At 39.4% G+C, this 22,210-nt stretch overlaps 1 protein-coding gene across 1 annotated transcript in view; it reads right to left on the reverse strand.

Moving 5' to 3' along the window:
- Positions 1-20,858, reverse strand: part of LOC147163559 (VPS10 domain-containing receptor SorCS3-like) — a 68,846-nt gene extending 47,988 nt beyond the window's left edge. The window contains exon 1 of the mRNA XM_086092318.1: positions 20,215-20,858. Coding sequence (XP_085948444.1) covers positions 20,215-20,676 — 462 coding nt within the window. The 5' untranslated portion in view covers positions 20,677-20,858. The remainder of the gene's footprint in view (positions 1-20,214) is intronic.
- Between the last annotated feature and the right edge of the window lie 1,352 nt (positions 20,859-22,210).

Genomic DNA, 22,210 nt, shown 5'->3' on the forward strand with positions numbered 1-22,210 from the left:
TGCAGATGATGCAGAACCATGAGTAAATAGGTATGGTACCTTTATTTTATTTTATTATTTACATAGTGCGTTGATGAGTTGAATGCCTAAGAAGTACAGTCCACTTGTTTACACGAAACAAGAAACGTTGAAGTGATAAAGCCACAGACTTATTTGCATTGTTAGTAATTTGATTTATGATTTTCTGTCTTACCTTTCAACCACACTTGTCTGGTGGAATTTTGTAAAGTTGCTGTAGTGAACGCACTCACTGCCTCTGACTGCTATAGACGTCAAAGGTCCATTAGAAATGGTCTGGCAGCGAATAAGTTAACAACTGTAATTGAAGTAGTTAACTCTTTCAAACCCAAAAACGTATAAATACATTTATTAAATACTTTGTCCTGCACTCCCAAAAACGTATTTGTACGTTTTTATGTTGTTGTATGTTTTATACTTTGATGCAGCTTCTGACCTAAAGAGGTCGCTTAAAACAATGGTAGTTATTACAAAAAACGTCCAGCAGGTAGCAGCAAAGTATAAGATATCAGCCAGGGAGGGCCATGTTGCAATAAGCTCTTTTTGTCAGTGTTTTCACCAGGTTTGTGAAAAATGATCAAACTTCGCTATATTGCTGCAAAACAGAAACAGATACAAATATTTAGATAAAAAGAGAATCTAATCTTTCTTTTGGTAGGTTCCATGTTTTATAGAAATAGAACACCATAGTCTGTGGGCTTTGCAAAATCAGTCCCAAAAAAAACAGCCGGGAGCGAAGGGGGTTGCTTCAGTGAAAATGGCTGGGAGTAAATGTTAATTTAAGGTTCATTTGCCTTTATTTGAATGTAAGCCTAACCTACTGTATGAGACCAAAACTTTGATGTAAAAATAAGTCTGATGTTGTATATTGCAATAGAGTTGAATTTATTGCTAGTGCTCGTAAAAAAATTAAATACATGGCAAGCGGGAAAATAAATAATCGCATATTAAATCGCAATCGCAATATTGAGGGGGAAAAAAAGCCATACTTAGATTATTTTTCAAAATCATTCAGCCCTACTCTCTGCCTTCATGTTTGTGCTTCTGCCTCATTAACAAGAGGCGACCCTTGAGTCGGGTCAGCAAAGATCTACCTGGGAGACCGACGGACTAGTGAGGCAGATGACGGTTTGCATGATTTGTCCCTGAGTGGATACATCAAGAGTACATCGCCGGAGACTGTTCCCACGTCTTCACTTCACTCTTATTGATAGGCTCAGTAACTGTGGATGCAGTCAATAGGGAGTTCTAATATATATGCAAATGGAAGTGGGGCACATCACGAGTGGGACAAAATAACACGACAAATGAAGCCAAATTAGTAGCAAAATGCTACGTGTTTTTGAGGCGGCGTGGCTTTTTATGTAAATAAAAAGGGGGGGGGGGGGACAAACAACCCAAAATGGCTTGCGGTATAATTCCAAAGGCTTCGAGGTAAATAGCATTTCCATGCATCTCGTTGCTCACTTGCAAACATGAAATTAAGTAAGAACCCGGCGAGGGCAAAAGCAGTGCATTTATTCATGTTTATGTTTTATTGATGTGCGCAAAGGGAGCTTTTGCCCCGGGAAAGTCAACCAATCATTTCTTCAGATGGGCTCCACATGCGCCCTCCGAGGAGTTGGTTTTAAGTCATCCGTTTATCCAAATCTTCTATTCTGGTCTGCTTCTTTTTCTCTTTCTCTTTCTTTGCCAGCTTTTCTCACTTGCATCACAATTCCACTGCGGAATCCGCACACACACGCGCGCGCAGAAAAACATTAAAGGCCTGTCAAAGTCATGTGCACTTTGACCCCCGCGGGCTGAAAGCCTCCATGGCAACAAGCATGTCGCAGCCGCTCATCCGAGCCAGCTTACATAAACATCCCAGCATGGAGGCAGCGCTTGCACTGCAGCACAATGACTGCTGGACCAAATCAAATCTTTGGGAAAAAAAATGAAATAAATCCAACATCAATGCATTTTTTTATTTGTTTTCTTTCAAAACAGAAATGCTCGAATTTGTAAAGTGCTTTCAGTGGGACGTGAGGTGCATAGCAACGCAAGCAATTTAGCTATGAATCATATTGTACATACTGCTATTAATAATATGTTGGTGCACTTTCTCTCATAACTCATTTCAAATGGAACCTGTTGTTAATTCAGCCCCCTGCAAAGCTTCATTAAGGACCCCCTTTCAAATCTCATTTCTCGCTAATTGGCCAGTCGAGAAAAAAAGAAGGGAGAACACCTCCTGATTGTGCTTTGCCCCTTTTCTCTCCGAGGATGGCAAGCGAGAAATATGTCGCGAGCAATGCCTCCGCTTTCATGTGGATGCCGCGCTGTTTTCCAACCGAACCGGAGGCAACAACTCAAGGTTCTAAATTAATTTCCAGGGGACGCCCACCCGCACCCCCACCTGTGTTGATATGAGTGATTGATGCCAAGCTTCTTTGCTATCAAAACATACATCATATACTTATTTACCTTTGGTGGCGTCTGCAAAAGTTCACGGGATTTACATTCTCATGAATACTCATGAGCTTTTTTGTACTGTACTGTATACACGAATGACGGCACAGAATAAACATTCCGAGCGAGATTCTCCGGGGAGAAAAACCTTCAGCTTGTTCCCTCCTTTAAAAAAAAAAAAAAAAAACAGACAACAACTAACTCTGAAGGTGTCAACGCGCAAACGGCGTAAGCTCCAATCAAACCGAAACTCGCCTCGCTTGTCAGATGACATCAGGTAGAGTTAAGGCGGTAGATAGTGGATTGAATTAAACATGACCAGATTCAAACAGGCATCTCTATCTTTCAAAGCAGGTTCAAGATGCAGTCAAGCTAGAAACCACCGAGGAACCAAAGAGAAGACTCTTTTTTTTTTTTTTTTTTTTGCTCCTATAAGAATCTGAGCTACGATACATTAGCAGGTCCACTTAGGAAGAATTAGCTAGCAAAAGCACTGTTTTCTTGAAGAATAAGAAGGATTTGATAACACGGTATATAGGCTTCTTCAAAAAGTTGAAACATTTTAAAGTAGAAGTCAACCTTAAACATTTCTTGACAATAGTTGGGTTTCCATCCAACCCATTTTTTATTCGAATTTTCAAGAAATGTGAAAGTAAAACTGAATGGAAACGCTGGAAATTCAAAAAAAAGGGCCCCAAAAAGTGTTTACGCTTCGAGGGGGTGGATTTTGAAGCGTGTCGAAAAAAGGAAAACGCTAATTCGATAAGACACGGATACACGTCGCACTTTTTGAGCAGATATTACGTCACACCTACGTTTGTCAGATTGTTGTCTGATTATTTTCCCATCAGATGTGGGAGGACAAATCTGTTTCAAAACCCCACAGGTTTGTCCAATCCATCCAATAATCTGGCCTTTGCTGATTTTGCTTGGAATTAGCTCACCAAATTAGCTCAGTTTATTTGTGTACCCCATTTTAGAGTTTTCTGCTCGACCAAGTGAGGAAGATCTTAATTTCCTTATAGGTAATAAAGGCACTCTAGGAACACTCCCAATTTAACTTATTCTGAGACCTGTTATCAACTCCCCATCGTTACTGCTCTGAATAGGAACACTGAGAAGGTTTTTAGACCAGGAAACCCCCCCCCCCCCAAAAAAAAAACTGAAGTTATCTAAATAATGCAGATCCCCGGAGAGCCATAACGCATTTATGTCCATTATTAGACGCTATAAGCTGGCAGAGAATCATCGCTCGCCTCGCCGTGTTACCTTTCACTTGCCTCTTAGCGCTTTTGTTGCTCAAGTCGTTAAGTCGCAAGGAATAGTAAGTAATTTTGACAACCCGCTGGCTATCATGAGTAAACTAGCTAATTAGCGTCATTTTTCCATCACAGGAAGTGGCACAGGATTCCCAATCAACTCTTTTGCATCGATTTCATTAAACCTCGAGAGAGGAAATGGAGGTGCTCTGCAAACGTCGAGAAGAATCGAACCGCGCCGTCTAAACCGCCCTTCACAAAACAAACATCCTTTAAGAAAAATAGCGTGATCGAAGGCAAGCTAATTGGACCAAATTGATTGTTTATACTTTTGCAGGGTGAAGACCTACAACGGTGAGGCGGGTTTTCATCAAATGAAGCCCGCGTGTCCCAAGAGAGGCGACGCGTCGTCTGCGGCGCGTACCTTTGCTCATCCTCATGATTCCTGAGCGCAGAGGTTTTGAGCTTGAGAGGTTTCAGCAATCAATTCAGTCCATTATGTGGGGGAGCAGGGGGTCAAATTAATGAAATGGTCCCAATGTAAGAAGGTTTTTCTTCAAATGCAGCTCCATTGCAAAAAAAACAACAACAGACAATAAAACCGCTGTCTGCCATTAAACAATGTGATTGCGCTGCCTCGTGCCCTTAAAAGAAGCTTTGGGACAAATGACGAGGAATTAGGTTTAATGGACACAATCTTTGAGTGGCTTTTCGACATTTGTAGAAAATGTAGAAAAACAGATTTGAAGGCTGACTCATTCAATAGGACATTTCACCATAATGTCGCACGTTCTTCCAGGTTATATCTATCACGGCACCCACCGCTAGTAATACAAACCGATTGATGTAGCGGGAACAGCTTGGATGTAGCTTTTAGCCTTCTCTCCTACCACCGTAGTTTCAATGTGTAAAGTGTCAGCTGAAAAGAAGATGATCAGTCATTCCCTGTTGTGATTGGACAATTTCCGGGTGACTTCCTGTTGAAACATGTCACTTCCTGTTGAAATCAGGTCCTTTTTTTTTTTTATATATATATATATATATATATTATATATATATTATAAAAAATAATAAGAATAATAAGAATAATAATAATAAAAAAAATAATAATAATAAAAAAAAATAATAATAATAAATCAGGTCACTTCCTGTTCGTGTCTGGGCATTTCGTGGGGCGTACCAAATAGTTTGTCCAAGAGTAGTACTTGTATCAGTAGTAGTCGAGACATTTTTGAGATAGCCTTGAGTACACACACAGAAAAAAAGTGAAAAGATGACAGTCAGCCCTGATTGGCTGAGACAGTTGCCAGGCAGAAGTGAGAGACTGGGCAGTATAGCTTAAAAAACACTATTTAAATAGTAGTCCATTCCATTCAATTAAAAAAGAAAATTGGGGTAACTGGCTAATTTACATAATAATCGCTGAAATACCGAGTTTCACCAGAGACTTGGAGGCTAGGCAGGGCGAAGTGACGCACTATATAAAAGTCACAAGCTAAGCAGAGCTGCATTGTCTCCCCCCAACCCCCCCTCTTTTTTGGACACACTGATTACCATTAGCTAACAATGTATGCATCTAGCAAGCGGGACACTATACATGATTGTATCTCTAGGCCACATACAGTCTGCTTCAAAAGTATTGGAATGCCAAGGTCAATTCCTTTGTTTTTAATTGTCTAATAAATTAATGTATTGACATCTAGATGTGTTAAACAACTCAGGACATAGCACATTTTCTACGGGAGAAATGCAAACCGTTTTGAAGCTTGTCGGGGCTCTAAATGCAGTCTCTCCTTGTAATCACAGTAAAAAAATTAATAAATCTTTACCCGCCATTGGCCAAGCAGTATGTGGCACTCTCTTTGTTTTTTTTGTTTGTTTTTTTTTGTTTGTTTTTTGTTTTTTTCTGGAGAGCTCAGTTCATTCGGTAATTTTACCGATTTGAAATGTCATCATCATTACTCTCTTTTTTAATTTATTTTGTATTTATATTTTTTTTATACATTTTTATTTTGTATGTGGGGTGTGCATGTGCATGTGCGTGTGTGCGTGCGTGTGAGTGTGTATGCATTAGTTCACCTAAAACCTATTAAAAAATCCCATACCGTTCACCTAAACCAAACACTTCAGAATCCAGCCAGAGTCGTGAGGAGACCCGAGGAAGGACCAAAGAAAAAGAAAGGAAAGGGAAATCCAGCACCGACCGGACACCACCCACCACCCACCACCCACCGGGCCACCAGCCAGAGTCCTTCACCAACCCCAGAAACATCTAAATTCCAACAAATCAGGGAGACCTCAAGAGACCAAAGGAGAGACTGAGGATGTGGTACTCTCTTGACTAATTAGCTAATTTACTAAAGACTACAAATAGTGTATGTAAGGTGTACAATTGTTGACTATTATCTGTACTTTACAGAAGGTATAAAACACAATATAGTAGTATACACTGGTAACTGGTTTCTCCTGATCAAGATGATGACGCAACTCAGTTTTGTGACTTTCCTGACAGCAGCATTACAAGGGATTATTTCTATTTCTAGGTACAAACTGCTTAGCATTTTGGAGACATTCAATAGAACTCAGTCAAAACTCTTCACAGAGACTTCCAAGAGACTCTGAGCTGCAGCCAAATGGATTTGATTTGTGTGTTTTCTGGCTCACGTATTTGCATTATGTAAAGAGAAAACTGGCTTGACTATTAAAAAAAAAAAAAAAAAAGGTTAAGCAACAATGAAGTGTAATCTCGTTTAGTCCAGACAGTGTTTTATGAATATCACATGTGGCGCTTCCAAATGTTTTAGTACTTGAGTTCACAGGGTGGTGGTCACATTGGGGTAGGGGGGCGGGGGGAGGGTGGGTGGGGTGGGGGGGGGGGGTGGGGGCTTGGGTTGGGGGGTTTTGCAATTGTTTTGAGAAACGCTGACCTACTTATTTCTCCTAATTTATTTTGTTACTTTCACCGTGGCCTTTCATTCGGCTAATTACACGAATGCAACTGCAGAGAAGCACGCAATCGCATCAGTCTGCAGACAAACGACGAAAACAAGGCTCTTGAGGGTCCAATTGTCAAAGGAAGAACATTTTGGGAGATTATCAATGATTGGTTCGAAAGTAACTTTTGTTTTCCTCATTTTGGGGACACAAACATACGTTGAGCTTTAATAAGTGAACCGAATTTGTGATTCGTAATCCTTTTTACATGTCCGTTTAAACTCGGCTTGACATTTCGTGCATATCAAATCATACCAACGCAGATGCGTTTCATCAGTTAGTGTGTGTAGAGTTTCATCCAAATTTAATGGGAGCATAATACAAGAGAACTCCAACTCATTAAAAGTCCAGGTTGATTTATTTTAAAATATGTAAAAAAAGAAAAAGAAAGAGGAAGTTACAAAGAAAAAGATAAATGAAAAACTAATCTCCCTGGCGGATGGATTAAGGGAACGTAATAACCTTTATCGTCGTGTATACCAATCATAATTGCACAAATCAAAGCGCTTGAACACGGCGACCTGACAAAACAGACACTTTCAGGAATAACAAATCACTGGAAAGTGCACTTGACACATAAACATAAAAAGTATTAATATTGCACAGATGTACAATCCAATGTTTCATTATTTATTAACATCAAGTGGAACAATTTGGCGTTCAACCAAAGTGATCTGTCAAAATATGCAGAGGAAACATATTCGTTGACGTTCTCTACATTCTTCTTCATCTCTAATCTATGTAGTCCTTTTGCATAGTGCCCCCTAGTGTTCAGACTAAAACACCACATAACTGCAATGTCTTGTGTTACAGGCTGCATTCAAGTGAAATGCGTGGCAGGACTGTTGAGACTCTAAAAGGTTATTCATTTGAGTGAAAGTGATTCAAGAATTGTTTGTGTTTTGACGTTATGGTATTTTTACGTATCGGGAAATGGCATTGGCGAGTACTCAAACGGATGTACTTTGTCCTCAAAAAGGTGGAATCGGTGCAGATCAAATGATAATCCCAAAATAGGAAATGGGGAAAGCAACTGGCTGCTCAGTGCGATATGAGCAATGCACTGAATTATTAAAAATCAATTTACATGCAATAAGGACTTTTTCCCAACAGATGTTAACGTGAATAGTTTGTAGTTGATAGCATAATGGCTAACTATTAGCATGAAAATGACCAGAGAAGCGCTGTATGGAAAATCTCAAGATATGTGGCACATGCCAAGAGCCTTCAAAGGAAAAGTACTTTTACTTTTATAATGACATTTAATTGTACAATTGTGGCAAATTTGGCAATTATGAATCTTAAAAAATATATTGTCAGACAGTAATAGTTTCAATCTGTCACACATGAATTCCCTTTCACTGTCATTATTTAATCATTTAGAATTTAGAACGACTTGGACTTGGTTCAACGTTGGAGGTTCCACTGCAACTCCAAACTTAAAATGGTGTTCAATACATTTTGATATGTGACGGTGTTTAAATAAGGCTTCTTCGCGTCACATCCCTGTTGATGAAGACTCCCATTCAGGCCAATAATCATTCATCAGGCTAATGCCTCTGTCATGTTGTTCGCCAACAAAGGTTTGGATTTACAATTTGTCATCATATCTCAATAACCTTGGATCCATATTCATTCCCTCCTCTATGAACACTCATTTGGACTATAACTTTTTTGCTTTTCAAAGCAAAAGCAGCCTGTCATTTTAAAGGATTTGCGCCGAGAAAAGCTATTGAGTGAACTTTTGTGTGTGCGTGTTTTTTTTCCTAATGTGTCACTGAGTGTTTGGAAGCTTTCCATCATCATCATCGATTCCGCCGCAGCCTTGTGTGGCACTTTAGGTCGCCCCGATGTAGCATATGAAAAATTGTTTTGTTTTTTTTCTCCCCTGCAATTGTTATTTTTGGCATGTCAAAATTGCGCGTGCCAGCCAAGAGCAAATTACACACTGGGAGTCACTTGGACAGTAGAGTCAAGTCCGTTCACCTTCGATGTAGTACCACATTGTGCCACAACATGTCAGGCAGCATTGAGGTCTCCTGGAAGAGATGCAGTGTCATTAAGAAGAAAGAGGAAGAGGCAGAGAAGGTCCCTAACTAATCTCTGTCGAGTTTTGTTGTATGATGTTTGTATGTGTTGCCGCTCCATGAAAAGCAGAAGTTGTTTCAAGTTCTATTTTGTCCGTTTTAGAATTCCTGTAACATTTATGCTAATTTATATTAGTCCATCAGTCCACAGCTAATGTTAGCATTAAGCTAGCCGACTTTGGTTTCAATGTAGTTTTGTATAATATTTTAGTGTTTAAAATATACATATAATGCTCAGTTATCTTGTCTTGGGTGCCAATGTTACAGTAAAGTTCACAGGAGTCACAAAACAAACATAAGCTCTAAAAAGTGTGTTTTAATATGTTTCGGTGAGTTTTAAATTGTAATACATTTAGGTGTGTTTAAAGTAAGGGTGTCAAAATTAGTGCGATCATTTTGAGTTAATTTAAAGTTTCTTTAACGCCACTAATTTTTTTTAACGTGCTATGATATTAATGACCGCCCCTTACTTGGAAAGGCTGTACTGGGGGAATTCCAGTCCCAACGCAGCAGACACGCCCGAGACAAAATTTTATAAATTTAATAATAATGCATATATTTGTGGAGACTGGGGCCAAGTTGTATTTTACAATTTAAAAAATGTGCAGAATTTCACCGGTTACTTCATGTTAAAGATTCGATCTCTTAGATAGATATGAAAAGAAAAATGCACTGGGCTGTCACCAAAGTCTTACAAATGCAATTATGCCATCTAGTGGCAGACAAATGCCTCAACACAAATCAAAATTGCACTTTTTATTTTTTAACCATTTTATGTCTTATTGTGAAATTACTGTATCAATGGCTAAAAATTTTTTGCAATATTTCTATTAGTTTAAAAAAAATTCCCCCACTTTTATGTTAACAAAAGGATGAAAACTTAAGTTAAAACTAAGTTAAACCCCCCTAGTTTAAAGCAAGTGGGAGGGGTAAAACTATTTAAAAAATAAAATATGAAATATGAAAACATCAATATATATTATTGTTGATATGGTCTCTATATTGCAGATTTCACCCATTGTAGGTGGGTCTGCTTTAGACAATACCCTCCACAACAAAAAGGATTTTACTGTTTTATATATAAGTGTCCACTGAAATGCACACGTGTTAGACAGTCCAAAAAGTTAAATACAGTCATTAAAGCGGAATTGGGCACCGACATGTAAATCAGCAGCAGAGCACTCATCAAGCGTTAATGGAGTCATCTCCTGACGTGACTTTCAAACTCACAAGTTTCCCAATCAAAAATAATGCATAAATTTGTTTTCACAACCTAATCACAGAGTTACCTCCGACCACCCCGCAATCGTTATTAAACTAATTAATCACATGCAAACTTGTCAAATAGGGTTCTGCGCCCGCTTTGTGGCTTTGATTAATTAATTGAAGCATAAGCGTGCAAGTTGCGAGTGTGTGTGTGTGTGAGCGCAGAGGCGGAAGCAAATCAAGCAGTGAACACGAAATTGAAGGTAGACCTTGATATGCACTTTGGGGTAAAACTACAGTCTGAGTGCAGACGACGCTGACGTGATGCATGCACGCATTCCCAAAGCACGAATGATTCATGAAAAAGAGACTATGTGCATGTGCTTTGAGGAGCATCATAAAAATGGTGTTTCTTTGAATAATTTCTAGGGGGGGCGGGCTGGGCAAGGCAGGGTCAGCGTAAACCTGAAGCCAGCATCATCAAGGTAAAACGCAGCCATTTGTCTCAGCAAACGCACAAAAACGGCGGCCGGCGTCTTCTTGGCTGCGAATACCTGCAGCGTCCGTCCAACTCGGAGACGCCGTTTTTATCAGCGGCTAACAATCACATCAGTGGGCAGTGAGGCCCCTCGAGGCTCTGGATTAATGAACACGTGCTCTGTGCTGACACCCAGAGGAAGCACCGTAATGCATCAGGACGACTTGAAAAGAAAAGAAAAACACCTGCAGACAAGGGCTGGACAGTTAATCGAATGTGAATTGTTATCACAATTTTGGCAGCTGCGATTACATTAATCTGATTGTTGGCCATATTTGTGAATAAAATGTGGGCGGGCTCTGCCGCATATCTAATCGTAGTCAAGCATGTTCTTTAAGCTCATTTGCTCCCAAAAACAAATAAATATTTTCTATTTTTAATGTTTTAACTGTCCCATAGACCTATGTATACGTTTTTTTTTAATGTTTTTATTTATGCTAGAGCATACAGAAGGCTTTGACGCAGCCTCTTATTTGCAGAGAATGGTTGAAGAAATGGTAGTTATTACAAAAACGGCCAGGTGGCAACAGAGTATAAGAGATCAACCAGAGCCATGTTGAAAAAAAGCTAATTTACCCACAGTTCTATACAGATTTGTGAATAATGATGAAACTTAGTTATATTCTAACACTAGTCGCTGCAAAACAGAAATATATATATTTTTTTCCTGATGAAAGAAGAGACTTATCTTTCTTTTGGTAGGTTCCATGTTTTTATAGCAATAGAACACAATATTCTGTGGACTTTGAAAAATCAGTCAAAAACCAGCCGGGAGCGAAGGGGGTTGCTTCAGTGAAAATGGATGGGAGTGAATGTTAATTTATTGTTCATTTGCCTTTATTTGAGTAAGCTTAACCTACTGTATAAGACAGATAGAGATTAATGTATTGCTTGTGTTTGTAAAAATAAAATACATGGGAAGAGGGAAAAATAAATAATCGCATATTAAATCGTAATCGCAATATTGAGGGGGGAAAAAAACACAGATTATTTTTCAAAATCACTCAGCCCTACTCTCAGCCTTCATGTTTCTGCTTCTGCCTCATTAACAAAAATGGCTGGGAGTGAATGAGTTAACCAGTAGTCAGCCAACCACCAGGGGGCGCATGGTCAAATCTTTATTAACGTTATACAGGTCCATGATAAGCTCTAGATCAGGCTGGCGTAATTTAAGCAGCTCGCGGACAGATTTTGAATCGGAAAATTTGCGTTACTGAAAGACATCGTCATTCAGACGCTAGAAAAAAAAGCTAGAAATATACTCAACGTAACACGCCACTTACGCTAAGGCTAACTTCAAAATAAAGTGTTCCAATACATTGACAGCAATACAAATAGCCTTAGTAGACTTTTACTTTTAAGTTGGCCCGCATCGTGACGTGATGGCTAGCTTGACTTCTTTTTTCAATATTTTTTATTTATTTATCGTAGATTTTATTGACATTACATAGTTGCGACCAACATCAACACAATGCAATCCAGAACTCATATTTAATCGCTAATTTAGGATGCTAAGAAACTAGTTAATTACGCCGTCATTTTATGGTACGGCAAAAAACTCCGACATTAGTGGCTAGCTGTTAACTGTTAGCATTAGCAACGAGTGGATAGCTGGTAACAGTAAATGAGTTTGGCAGCTGGTACCTCGATAAATGTCAAATTATTTGGTCAATTAGATTTTTTTTTTCTTTATTAATCAGCATATATTCTAAAATGACGATCCATTGGTTTTCAAATGTCATATTGCGTTAAATTGTTTGCATATAAGTCCTATGGCTGTATTATACTGCCCCCAGGTGGCCAAGGCACACAGACAAGATGGAGCAGCACAATGTCCACTGAACTGAAGCCAAAAATTGTTCGAAAAAACAATTGAATTCTTAACATTTTATTTAATTATGCCATTCAAGTGCTTGTCATTCCCATTGGTTAGCAGACTTAAATATTCTGCAAGGTGAGGAACTTAAGCCGGCCACAATCAATAGCGGTGATGATAATGTGCCAAATGGCCGCGTGTAATGTCATCGTGCCACCTGTGATGACAAACCTGCGAGGAACCATCACGGTACGCAGCAGTTAAATGGCTCTTTGTAGCAATTGTTTTTTTACCGTCTGACGTGATGCGACTTGTGAGTGACCATCACGCTTTAATCGGTGAGCACCGTCTAAAAGTCAAATCTCTGAGATTGGATTGATATTCATTGCTGATATTCATTTTTAGATATTGTTTTGCCATGTGACGGGACGCTGAGCTAGCGTTTAGCATGTCTGCCTTACAGCTGGGTTTGAATCGTAACTCTTCAGATTCCTGAAATTCAAATTAAGAATCTCTCAACTCATATTTAAAAGACCATATCAATGTATAATAAAAAAATACATGGTCACGTTATGCTAAATAACAAATGAGACTGACAACTTCTCTCTCAGAACAAGCTTTATGGAGTTAAATATAAATGTAAAATGCTTGAGAACATCTTTGCAACCTTTACAAACCATGAAGAAAAAAAGTCTACGTTCACTCACAAGCCTTTGTCGCCAAGCCTTTGTTGCCCAGTGAGACCCAAGATGATGTCAACAAATATCCGTAGTAACTTAAATATACCAGAAATAAAGACTATTGAAATCATCACTCACCAAATCAGTGATAATTTCGTCTGCAAATTTTTGTCACCCCAAAAATTTTTCAGACGAAAATGAAACAAAAACTCAAATAGAAGCCAGTCATTGAGACGATGACAATAACTAAAATTGACTGACAATTTCGTCAATGACTAAAAGGAAAACAACACAGTGACGAAAATTCACAAAATCCAATTAAACCCAGGTGGCAAAAAAGAACCACTTAGAAACTGTTCACTGCACTTTGTTTAATGCTCAAACATGTTAACATTCATTGTGCAGCTGTAAAATTAATCTCCGGCAATTATGCACTTATTTCTTTAATTTAAGCCAAAACTAAGTTTTAACTAAGTATTCTTGTCAGTTCAACATGTTACATTGTAACAAAGTTTACAAAAGACACTAGTCGGGTTTCCATCCAATTGTTTCGAAGTTTTTAAGGGAATTTACTGAAATTGCGCAAAACGGACATATGACTTTGGGCCGTTTCCATCTGTTCTTCTTATGCAAATATTGAGAGGGGCCTCCGCTGCTGTAGGTGGCGGTATAAACCATAAGAGATGTGATCCACCCGTAATTTAAAAGAAGAAGAAGAAAACCAGGAAGCGACTGCGCCGTGCGATGTCGTATGAGTTTTCTTTTGTAATTCTTGATAAACCGTTTCTTTGCTGTTTTCCATCTAAAATAGCATTGTTAAAATTTGCTTCTTTAATTAATTCCCAAAAGATTTCCGTTTCGTCAGTATTATTTTTGCATTTCTTAAAAATTTGAATAAAAATGGTTGGATGGAAACCCAACTAGTGGTGTGTTGAATGTGTTGTGTGTGTTATACTACAGTTACAATTATAATATAATTCTCTGTATAAAAGTTGAAATAATTGAAAAGACTGCTCATTATTTCGTCGACTAAATTTATTTTTTATTTTTGTTGAAATAAAGTATGACTAAAATGAATTAATTTGAGTCAAAAGACTATAAAACAAAATTAAAATGTCTTGCCAAAATGAACACTGCACCAAATTCAGTCAGGCTACACGCTAACGCTAGTTGCGTTTGTAACTCCTAATTCCGAATCAGCAAGACATCGTCGTCTTCTTCTACTGGTTTTGTCGGTTGGCAATTTCTTGCTCATGTCTCAAACCATTTAGGTAGTAATATTCTAATACCTTCCCAGAGAAGAAAAAATAGTAACGCACTTTTTTTTTAAGGCTCCCATGATGCACGTAGGTCGCCGCTAATTTAAAAAAAAAATGCTGTGAGTGAATTTCATACCTATTCCAAGGTTATTTTACAATTCTCTTTGTTTTATGTTTAGTCTGACAGTAAACTTCAGCTGAGTGACAGTAAACAGCTTGCAGCCTCTCTCTTGAGGATTATTTACTAATTATACGTGTCCAACTGCCGCTTGTTGTGAAATGAGCTACTACATTTTGTGACGTGGATACTGTACTTCTCTTACGCCGCCGATAAAGCATTGTTAACTTTGTAAGACACTTTATTTTCAGTTCTTGTGTTGGATCTCATTATCTTGCGCAGGTTTACCTCACCCTGTCGGATATGAAGTGATATATCCCACACTGAGATACGCCGCCCGTGATGATGACAATCACAAAGGCAATTTTCCAATAGAGGATGCCACAGGAGTGTAATGTTGAAATATGAAAAGCCGCTGCTAACTGATTTCTATCAACTATTCAGGATCCAAAATCGTTTCAAATCAAGGCCAGGTAAAAGTGTGGTGCAACATTAACATATATTGGCTGAATTACAAACAAAATAGTTGATGTCCAATGAGAGGAAACTGTGGGAAAAGTTAAAAAAAATAAAATAAAATTATTCATCACGATTAGGACATTATTTGTTTTTTGGTACAAAACAAGAACATTTTTAAATAAGTAGATAAAATATTAACTCAAATACATTTCTTTGAAACACTATTAATTATGCAAGTTCCTTTTGGACCAAACAAGATTTTACAATAAAAAAGGTGCAAATGTATACATTTAAACAACTCAATATTCGTATTAAAGGGATACTTGACTCATTGAGCCATTTTCAGCAGTTAAATGCTCATATTTTGTCCAGAATTAATTTGATAACTTAATTATTTTTCATGAACAGTATAAATGATACCTTAAGAAACTTTTGTTTTTTACTTGCTGTCGACTGAAGATGACATCACCTGTACTGAGGATGTAGTTAACGACCAATCATGGCTCAGTTTACTAACCAAACCCAGAAAACAGGTGAGCCATGATTGGTCGTTACCTACTTCCTCAGCACAGGTGATGTCATTTTCAATCAACAGCAAGTGGAAACATGTGTTTTTAAAGGTATTAATTGTACAAGAAAAATAATTAAGTTATCAAATTCATTCTGGACAAAATACTAACTTCTGTAAATGGCTCAATGAGTCAAGTATCCCTTTAACTCATTCACTCTCAGCCATTTTCACTGAAGCAACCCCCTTCGCACCTGGCTGTTTTAACTTGATTTCAACAGATTTTGCAAGGCTCACTGAATATTGTGTTCTATTGCTATAAAAACATGGAACCTACCAAAAGAAAGATTAAAGTATCTTCTTTCATCAGGAAAAAAAAGTATATTTCTATCTATTTCCGTTTTCCACTAATTAGCATTAGAATATAGCTTACGTTTCATCATTATTCACAAATCTGTTTAAAACAGTGGGTAAAATAGCTTTTTGTAACATGGCCCTGGTTAATCTCTTATACTCTGCTGCCACCTGTTGGCCGTTTTTGTAATAACTACCATTGCTTCAAGCATTCTCTTCAATTATGAGGCTGCATCAAAGCCTTCTGTATGCTCGAGCATAAAAAAAAACATTAAAAAAAATGGGAGCATGGTAATATTTAAAATAGAACATATTTATATGTTTTTGGGAGCAAGTGAGTTAATAATCTTTTATTATTATCTAAAATTATGCAGATTTTTTTTATTGTGGAGTGTAGTAATTGAAATCGCAATTGAATTTCGATTAATTTCACAGCCCTAGTAAAAGTAGTATTTTCCCCTCAGCTATGACTGCAAACAGTGGCGTTCAATGCACTTTTCCTCATCCGTTGATGTAACCCACCCAAAACTTTGGTCAAACACCTGTGTGAATTGGGAGGCGCCTTCCATTTGATTTTACGGATCAAAGAGCCTCCATGCAAGCAGGCCTGGCATGTTAAATGGAACGGGGCCGTCTCTGTCTAATGAAGCGGCTTTAAACACAGGTGTCCTCCAGTGCCTTGCCATTTCCCCACCTTCTTTTATTGTCTATTCATAAGAATTGTGATTACACGCAACAAATAACGGCCCCGCTCTGATTAGGTATGCTCACGTCGCCGCCACCCGAAACGTCTCATCTGGACTGCCGGCAGAAAGGCGAGGGAAGAGCCGACAGAGCTGACAGATTGCTTTGACTCTCGCGTCACCTTTGGACAAAACGAGACATTTCGCCGGCAAATAAAGACCCTCCGTCTCAAAGATATGTGGACGTTCTTTAGTGCAACATAAAAGTATAATTGCGGCAACAGAAGCGAGGGAGTGGGCAGGGCTATCAATAAGGTGCTTATCTGCATCACGGCGTTGCCACTTTGCTCAGCTGTCTTTCCAGGAGTAACAGCGGCCAAGTCCCGTCAGGACCAGCAATTTACTCACATGCCAATAACGTGTTGATCACCAGACTATCAGCTGGTGTGTGTGTGTGTGTGGGGGGGGGGGGTGTTCCCTCCTAAAGGCCACATGTGCTGATGTGCTTTAAAAAAAAAAAACTGCACAGCTATATCATAGCTCCTGAGCATCGATGCGAGGCGGGAGATTGAAATATTGATTCAAGCAGCAAGACATCTGCAGCCAAGTGGCGCCTTTTTTTGGGGGGGGGGGGGGGGGCACATTTAATGGCGCACATGAGCTCACAACATGATATATATCTCCAGACTATGTTGTCAGCATACACGCACACACACGAGGGATGGCTATGATTTATACGTTTGTGATGAATTACGAATTTGGGTGATCGCATCGACTGTTAATCTGCGTTAAAAACCAAAACTAGAAACATGTTTACTCGCCAGACTTCTGAAAATATAAAATTACAGTAATTAGGCATAGTTGATTAATTGATTAAGCATTTTGTATAATTGGTTGTCGATGAATCCCATCTGGAAGCATCCAGCCATTCATTTTCTATTGCACCTATCCTTACTAGAACCTGCACTGGTCACCAGCCACATACTGACAAGTTAAAAAAAAGATGTATGAGACTGTATTAGAAATGTGGAAAGAAATGTGTATTATTATTATTTATGTATTTATTTTTTATTAAACCACAAAAACATAGAGTGATTGTCAAGGAAGAGACAGATTAAAAAAAGATGAGTGTGGATATTTTTAGAGGTTGGTGACAATGATCTATCACCCCATGCACTCGAGTATTTTGGAGGCAGAGACTCTTTATGCCACAGGAGTTACGTTTAGATAGACCGATTTCAATTCGATAGCTAAATGGACAGATAGCTAGCTAGCTAGCGAATAGATGACAAATGGAAAAGTTGCTCGGTTTCAAATTTTAGGGATAAAAATGCGACCGTTTCAGCTGCAGTGTGGCGCCCTGCCGGGAAAGGTGTTCTTTTGTGGCGATTCAGATTTCAAATTGCAGCAAAATTACCAGCGAAAAGTCGGCCACTTATGAAAACTAGTTGCAGAACCCTGCGCACTGCGCGACAGTTCGATCAGCCCCGTCGCTCGGTGTGCGGCGAGCCTCATAAGGACAAGCGCAAAATGAAATCAATGATGATCAATAATGAAATTATTATTATTTAGCAATCTTTTAATACACATATATTATCATCCATTGATTCATTGAATAATGAGAGTTTTAATGTTAATTCTGAGTGCACAGTTTAATAAATACAAAAAATAATAAAAAATGAACGCCACATTTTTATGCCATGCTCCACCCACATAAATAAAGTCTTGCCCATCCAGCTAGACAACCTAACCAAAGTATGAGTATTCCCTCAAAATGGCTGCTTTGAAGCAAAATTGCCAAATTCCTCTTCAATTTCAGTCATGGATCCTTCAGACTTTTTCACGTGTCCTGTTATGATAGATATGAGCTAATTTAGCGTTAATCTGTAAAACAGTTATTACAAACTTTCCTAAAGTGAGACTGAGTCAGCTTTGGGGTCACATTTTCTTCAGGATTTACCTGCTTTAAAATATTGGTGAGAATCCTCAAAGTAAAAAAAAGAAAAAAGAAAGAAAAAAGAAAAAGTCAAGTCATCTCCGTGATTCATTCATCACAATTATCACAATAAACAATTCAAACAGGACCTAAGCACAACCTGATTGATGTGCACTATTTCATAGTATTGTATCCTGTAAGCGTAAAACAAATATTGCTTGTGTATCCTTAACAGCAAGTGCGGCATTTTTTTTTTACCTGCAAAAGGTCCACAAAGTGGCCCCAGAATTGACACAAAGGAGTCCATTAGAGTCGACTGTACACTAAAGCACAGAAATGGACCCCGACTTGAGTCGTCGGGGCAAGTCACGGGGGAGTTCACGATCAATTCTCCCAATCAAGCCTGAATCAATGCAATTAAAGTCAGAGCGCTTTCATGTTTCAAACAATCCCAGAAATCAAACAGTACTCCAAAGTCCGATTTTGCACGCTGATTGGCATCAGATCCGAGCCTCTTCCTCCATTACGTTGTCATTTCTTCCCCCCCCCCCTGCTGTGAGCTATCACATCTTTGCTCACATCTGAAGCAAACTCCATCCAAACGAGAGCGCGGACCACCGCAATGAAGTCATTTTCCTTCAAATGTCGCCCTTTAGATTGGGAATATTATCAGTCATTTACATCGGATGTAGCCCGAGCTCCAACATCTAGTCATAAAAAGCCATCAATTTTCTCACTGCAGCCTCGGGAGCACTTTTGGGACTGCGGGAAGGGTTCCGAGTGTATAAATCTAAAATTATGTGCGGAGAGAGTGACAAGCCCATCAGTGATGATCCAGTGAACAGTGTCCCACAGTACAAAAAAGGCCATCTTTGCTCAAGACGTCTCATGGCAGCCACATATTTCACAGCGTCGCCCACAAATCAGATCGTATCAGGTGCATTTGGGGATTTATGGACTGGAAATAATGCATCAACAGGAATATAAAAAGGACGTCAACCTCAAAAGGGAACACAACGAGGATGGGTTAAAAGAATATCTCAATCCTGTGAAGTCATATTTGCATTTTGGGGATAATGTAGTGCTATTTTTGCCATTTCTAGGACAGCAATACATTCAGATGTGGCCCCTGATTAATGTTGCTGCCACACACAGTTGTGCCCAGTGAGCTTTAGCGATTACCTGAGGGGGGGGGGGGGACCAAAGGAAAAGAAACAAGCAGAGGAGCTCCTATCCATTTGTACAAGTACTGTTTTAAGATCGTTCTGTAGGATTAACACAAATCTCCACGAAGACAAGCGAAAGGTGCAAGAAGGGGCTGGGCTAAATTAGACTCACGTGTAGAGTAAGATTAATTCAGCCCCAAAAGGTCAAACTTTCTCATCTTGATTAGAGTTACAGTGAGAGATGCTGCTTGATTGTTTCCATGCATAATTGATAGAGTGTGATTGCCTCCCAAACACCTGCCATCCCATAACTCTGCTGTCATAAATTCTCCAGCGGGGTTAAACGGACATTTTAAAGCCACGTTACTTTGAAATAAATGATGGCGAGCTAGTTTGGAGGCGAGACCAATTTCATTTACGCACACAGACCGCGCATTGCGCACACATTTATCACCGTTTTGCCAGTAAGCAAATGCACCAATACATTAAAAGAACACGTGTTGCTCCTTTTCGAGACAATATTGGATAGAAACGTTGCCATTTGCAACCCATTGAGCTTTTACGCATGGAGAGGTCCGTGCGTAAAAAAAATCCAATATGAATAAAAAAATATGTTATGATAAATTCACAAGCTGAAATTTAACACGCATGACAGTTAAGTGAGGGCAAAGTGTAAACTCACGCTGCTGTTGTGTCCGGACCAGTGCACCATCGCCTGGTTGTGCGCGGAATCCCCCGACAGCGCAAAGGTGGAGGTGTCCAGGTGGGGATCACTTTGTCTCGGGTAAGAATCTTTGGCTTCCTCGCCCGCGCGCCGGTATTCGTTTCTGTAGCTGGGAACCCCTTGGACGCTCCTTTTAAGCACATGTTTTATTTCAGAAAATGCCCTTTCTCCGATTGGCTCCGTTTTCGGATCCTCGCTGCCAAGTCTTGTCTTTTCACGCCACTTTTGCTCGGAGTTATCGTCCAAAACTTGGAACGAAACTCCCGCGTACGTTTTGTCCCGGCCAGCGCGAGACTCCAACCGGAAAAACCTCCTGTCCACTGCCGAACTTATTCCTGCTTGCGCGCCAAAGTTGGCGTGAAAGGCGTGCAGGAGCAGGGCAAACCAAATGGAAAAGGTACCACAAGACCACGGTCCCATTGTGCTCGATTCTTCCACCCGGGAAGTCAGTCGCAACTTGTCAAATATTCACGGTCGCATCTGTGCGCGTGAAAAGAGAAAAAGGAGCCATCGTGCGGGGGGTGGAGGGTGGGAGGGTGGTAGGGGGACCGCCGTGTGTAATCCAGGACTTGGTCAAAGTGACGGAGCGGTTGGGGAGGTGCTGCTGCGCGTCAAGCTGGCGCGCTGATGGAGGGAAGTGGAGTGAGCGCCTGCAGGAAGCCTCGCTGCTGCATCAGTGCATGCGTGCGTGGATCCGAGGAGAGGGGGGGCGTGCGTGAGGCTAAAAAAAACACACGAAATCATTTGTCAAATGGTTCCATTTTCATTGTGGTGACAGGATCATTTGAAGCTGTCACTAAACTTAAAATTCACTCCAGTGAATCCAATTGGTTGCCAAATTGCTGCATGGCGTTTCTATGGCTCAAAGCGCAGAGCTGCGTGCTGCTTCTCCGCCTGCTTTCCTGGTGAGACTCATCTACTTTTTATTTAAATTAATTAAACCAGCACTACGAAAATCCCCAGGACTTGTAAACTTGCCATGAAGAGCTTAGTTTGAACTCCTCCTGATCTGTGCGTGACTGCTGGTGACACAGTGCAAAGCATCATTATTCTTTTTAAATACACTTTAATATCAAATTAGTCAAATCTACCACACAAAAAAAAAAAGGTTACATTTGACCAATTAGCTGTTAGTTATGTGTTTGACAGATCCTTTGGTTAAAACAACCACTCTAGAGTTGTAGGTATTTTCAACCACTATATATTGGTGATAGAGCCAACCGAAACAAATTGGTCATTCTGACCAAGATGATGAACCGGTAACATAGTACAACATCAATACGTCCTTTTCTTTAAATCACTATACGAATACAAAGTACGAAATAAACACCAAGCACTGGCTAATAAACCATAATCAGGGGGAAAATTCTCTTGGAAAACACTTAAGTGCAAAATAAAATGGATCTGATTAGTCGATTAATTGATTGAATAATCAACAGATTAATCGATTCTAAAAAATATTTGATAGTGACACCACTAAATAAATGTGAGTGTCCCAAGCTTTGGGACAATTGAGAAATGACATATGGAGACTTTAATAAATACAGCTTTAAGCGGTCACATTTCCTTTTTTTTCTCTTCTTAAATTATTATTTTTCTGCTTGTTTTCTCCTTCTCTTCCTTAAAATTAGCAAAGCCAGGACTTTCTTTTGTATAAACTATTTGTATAAAAGCAATTACATCTCCGGTAAAGGAACCAAAAAGATCCTGACAGAATCGAGCCTTATTACAAAAACAAGAGTCTTATTTTATGGAAATGAAAACAAGTTTGCATCAGCCACCCATGTGAGACGCACGCGTGTGCTTCAAGGATAACAAGCACATTCTTGTATCACAACAGGATGAGAAATGTAACTGTAACTTGACCTTGTAACGCAACAGCAAGTTGCATACATTGAGACAAACGTCAGCACGAACGCTTTTAGTCATCGTCTTATTGTGGCCAAAGGCTGCA

Source organism: Leptonotus elevatus, chromosome 13 (assembly GCF_054856555.1).
Source record: "Leptonotus elevatus isolate MCC_2025b chromosome 13, RoL_Lele_1.0, whole genome shotgun sequence".
Classification (NCBI taxonomy): domain Eukaryota; kingdom Metazoa; phylum Chordata; class Actinopteri; order Syngnathiformes; family Syngnathidae; genus Leptonotus; species Leptonotus elevatus.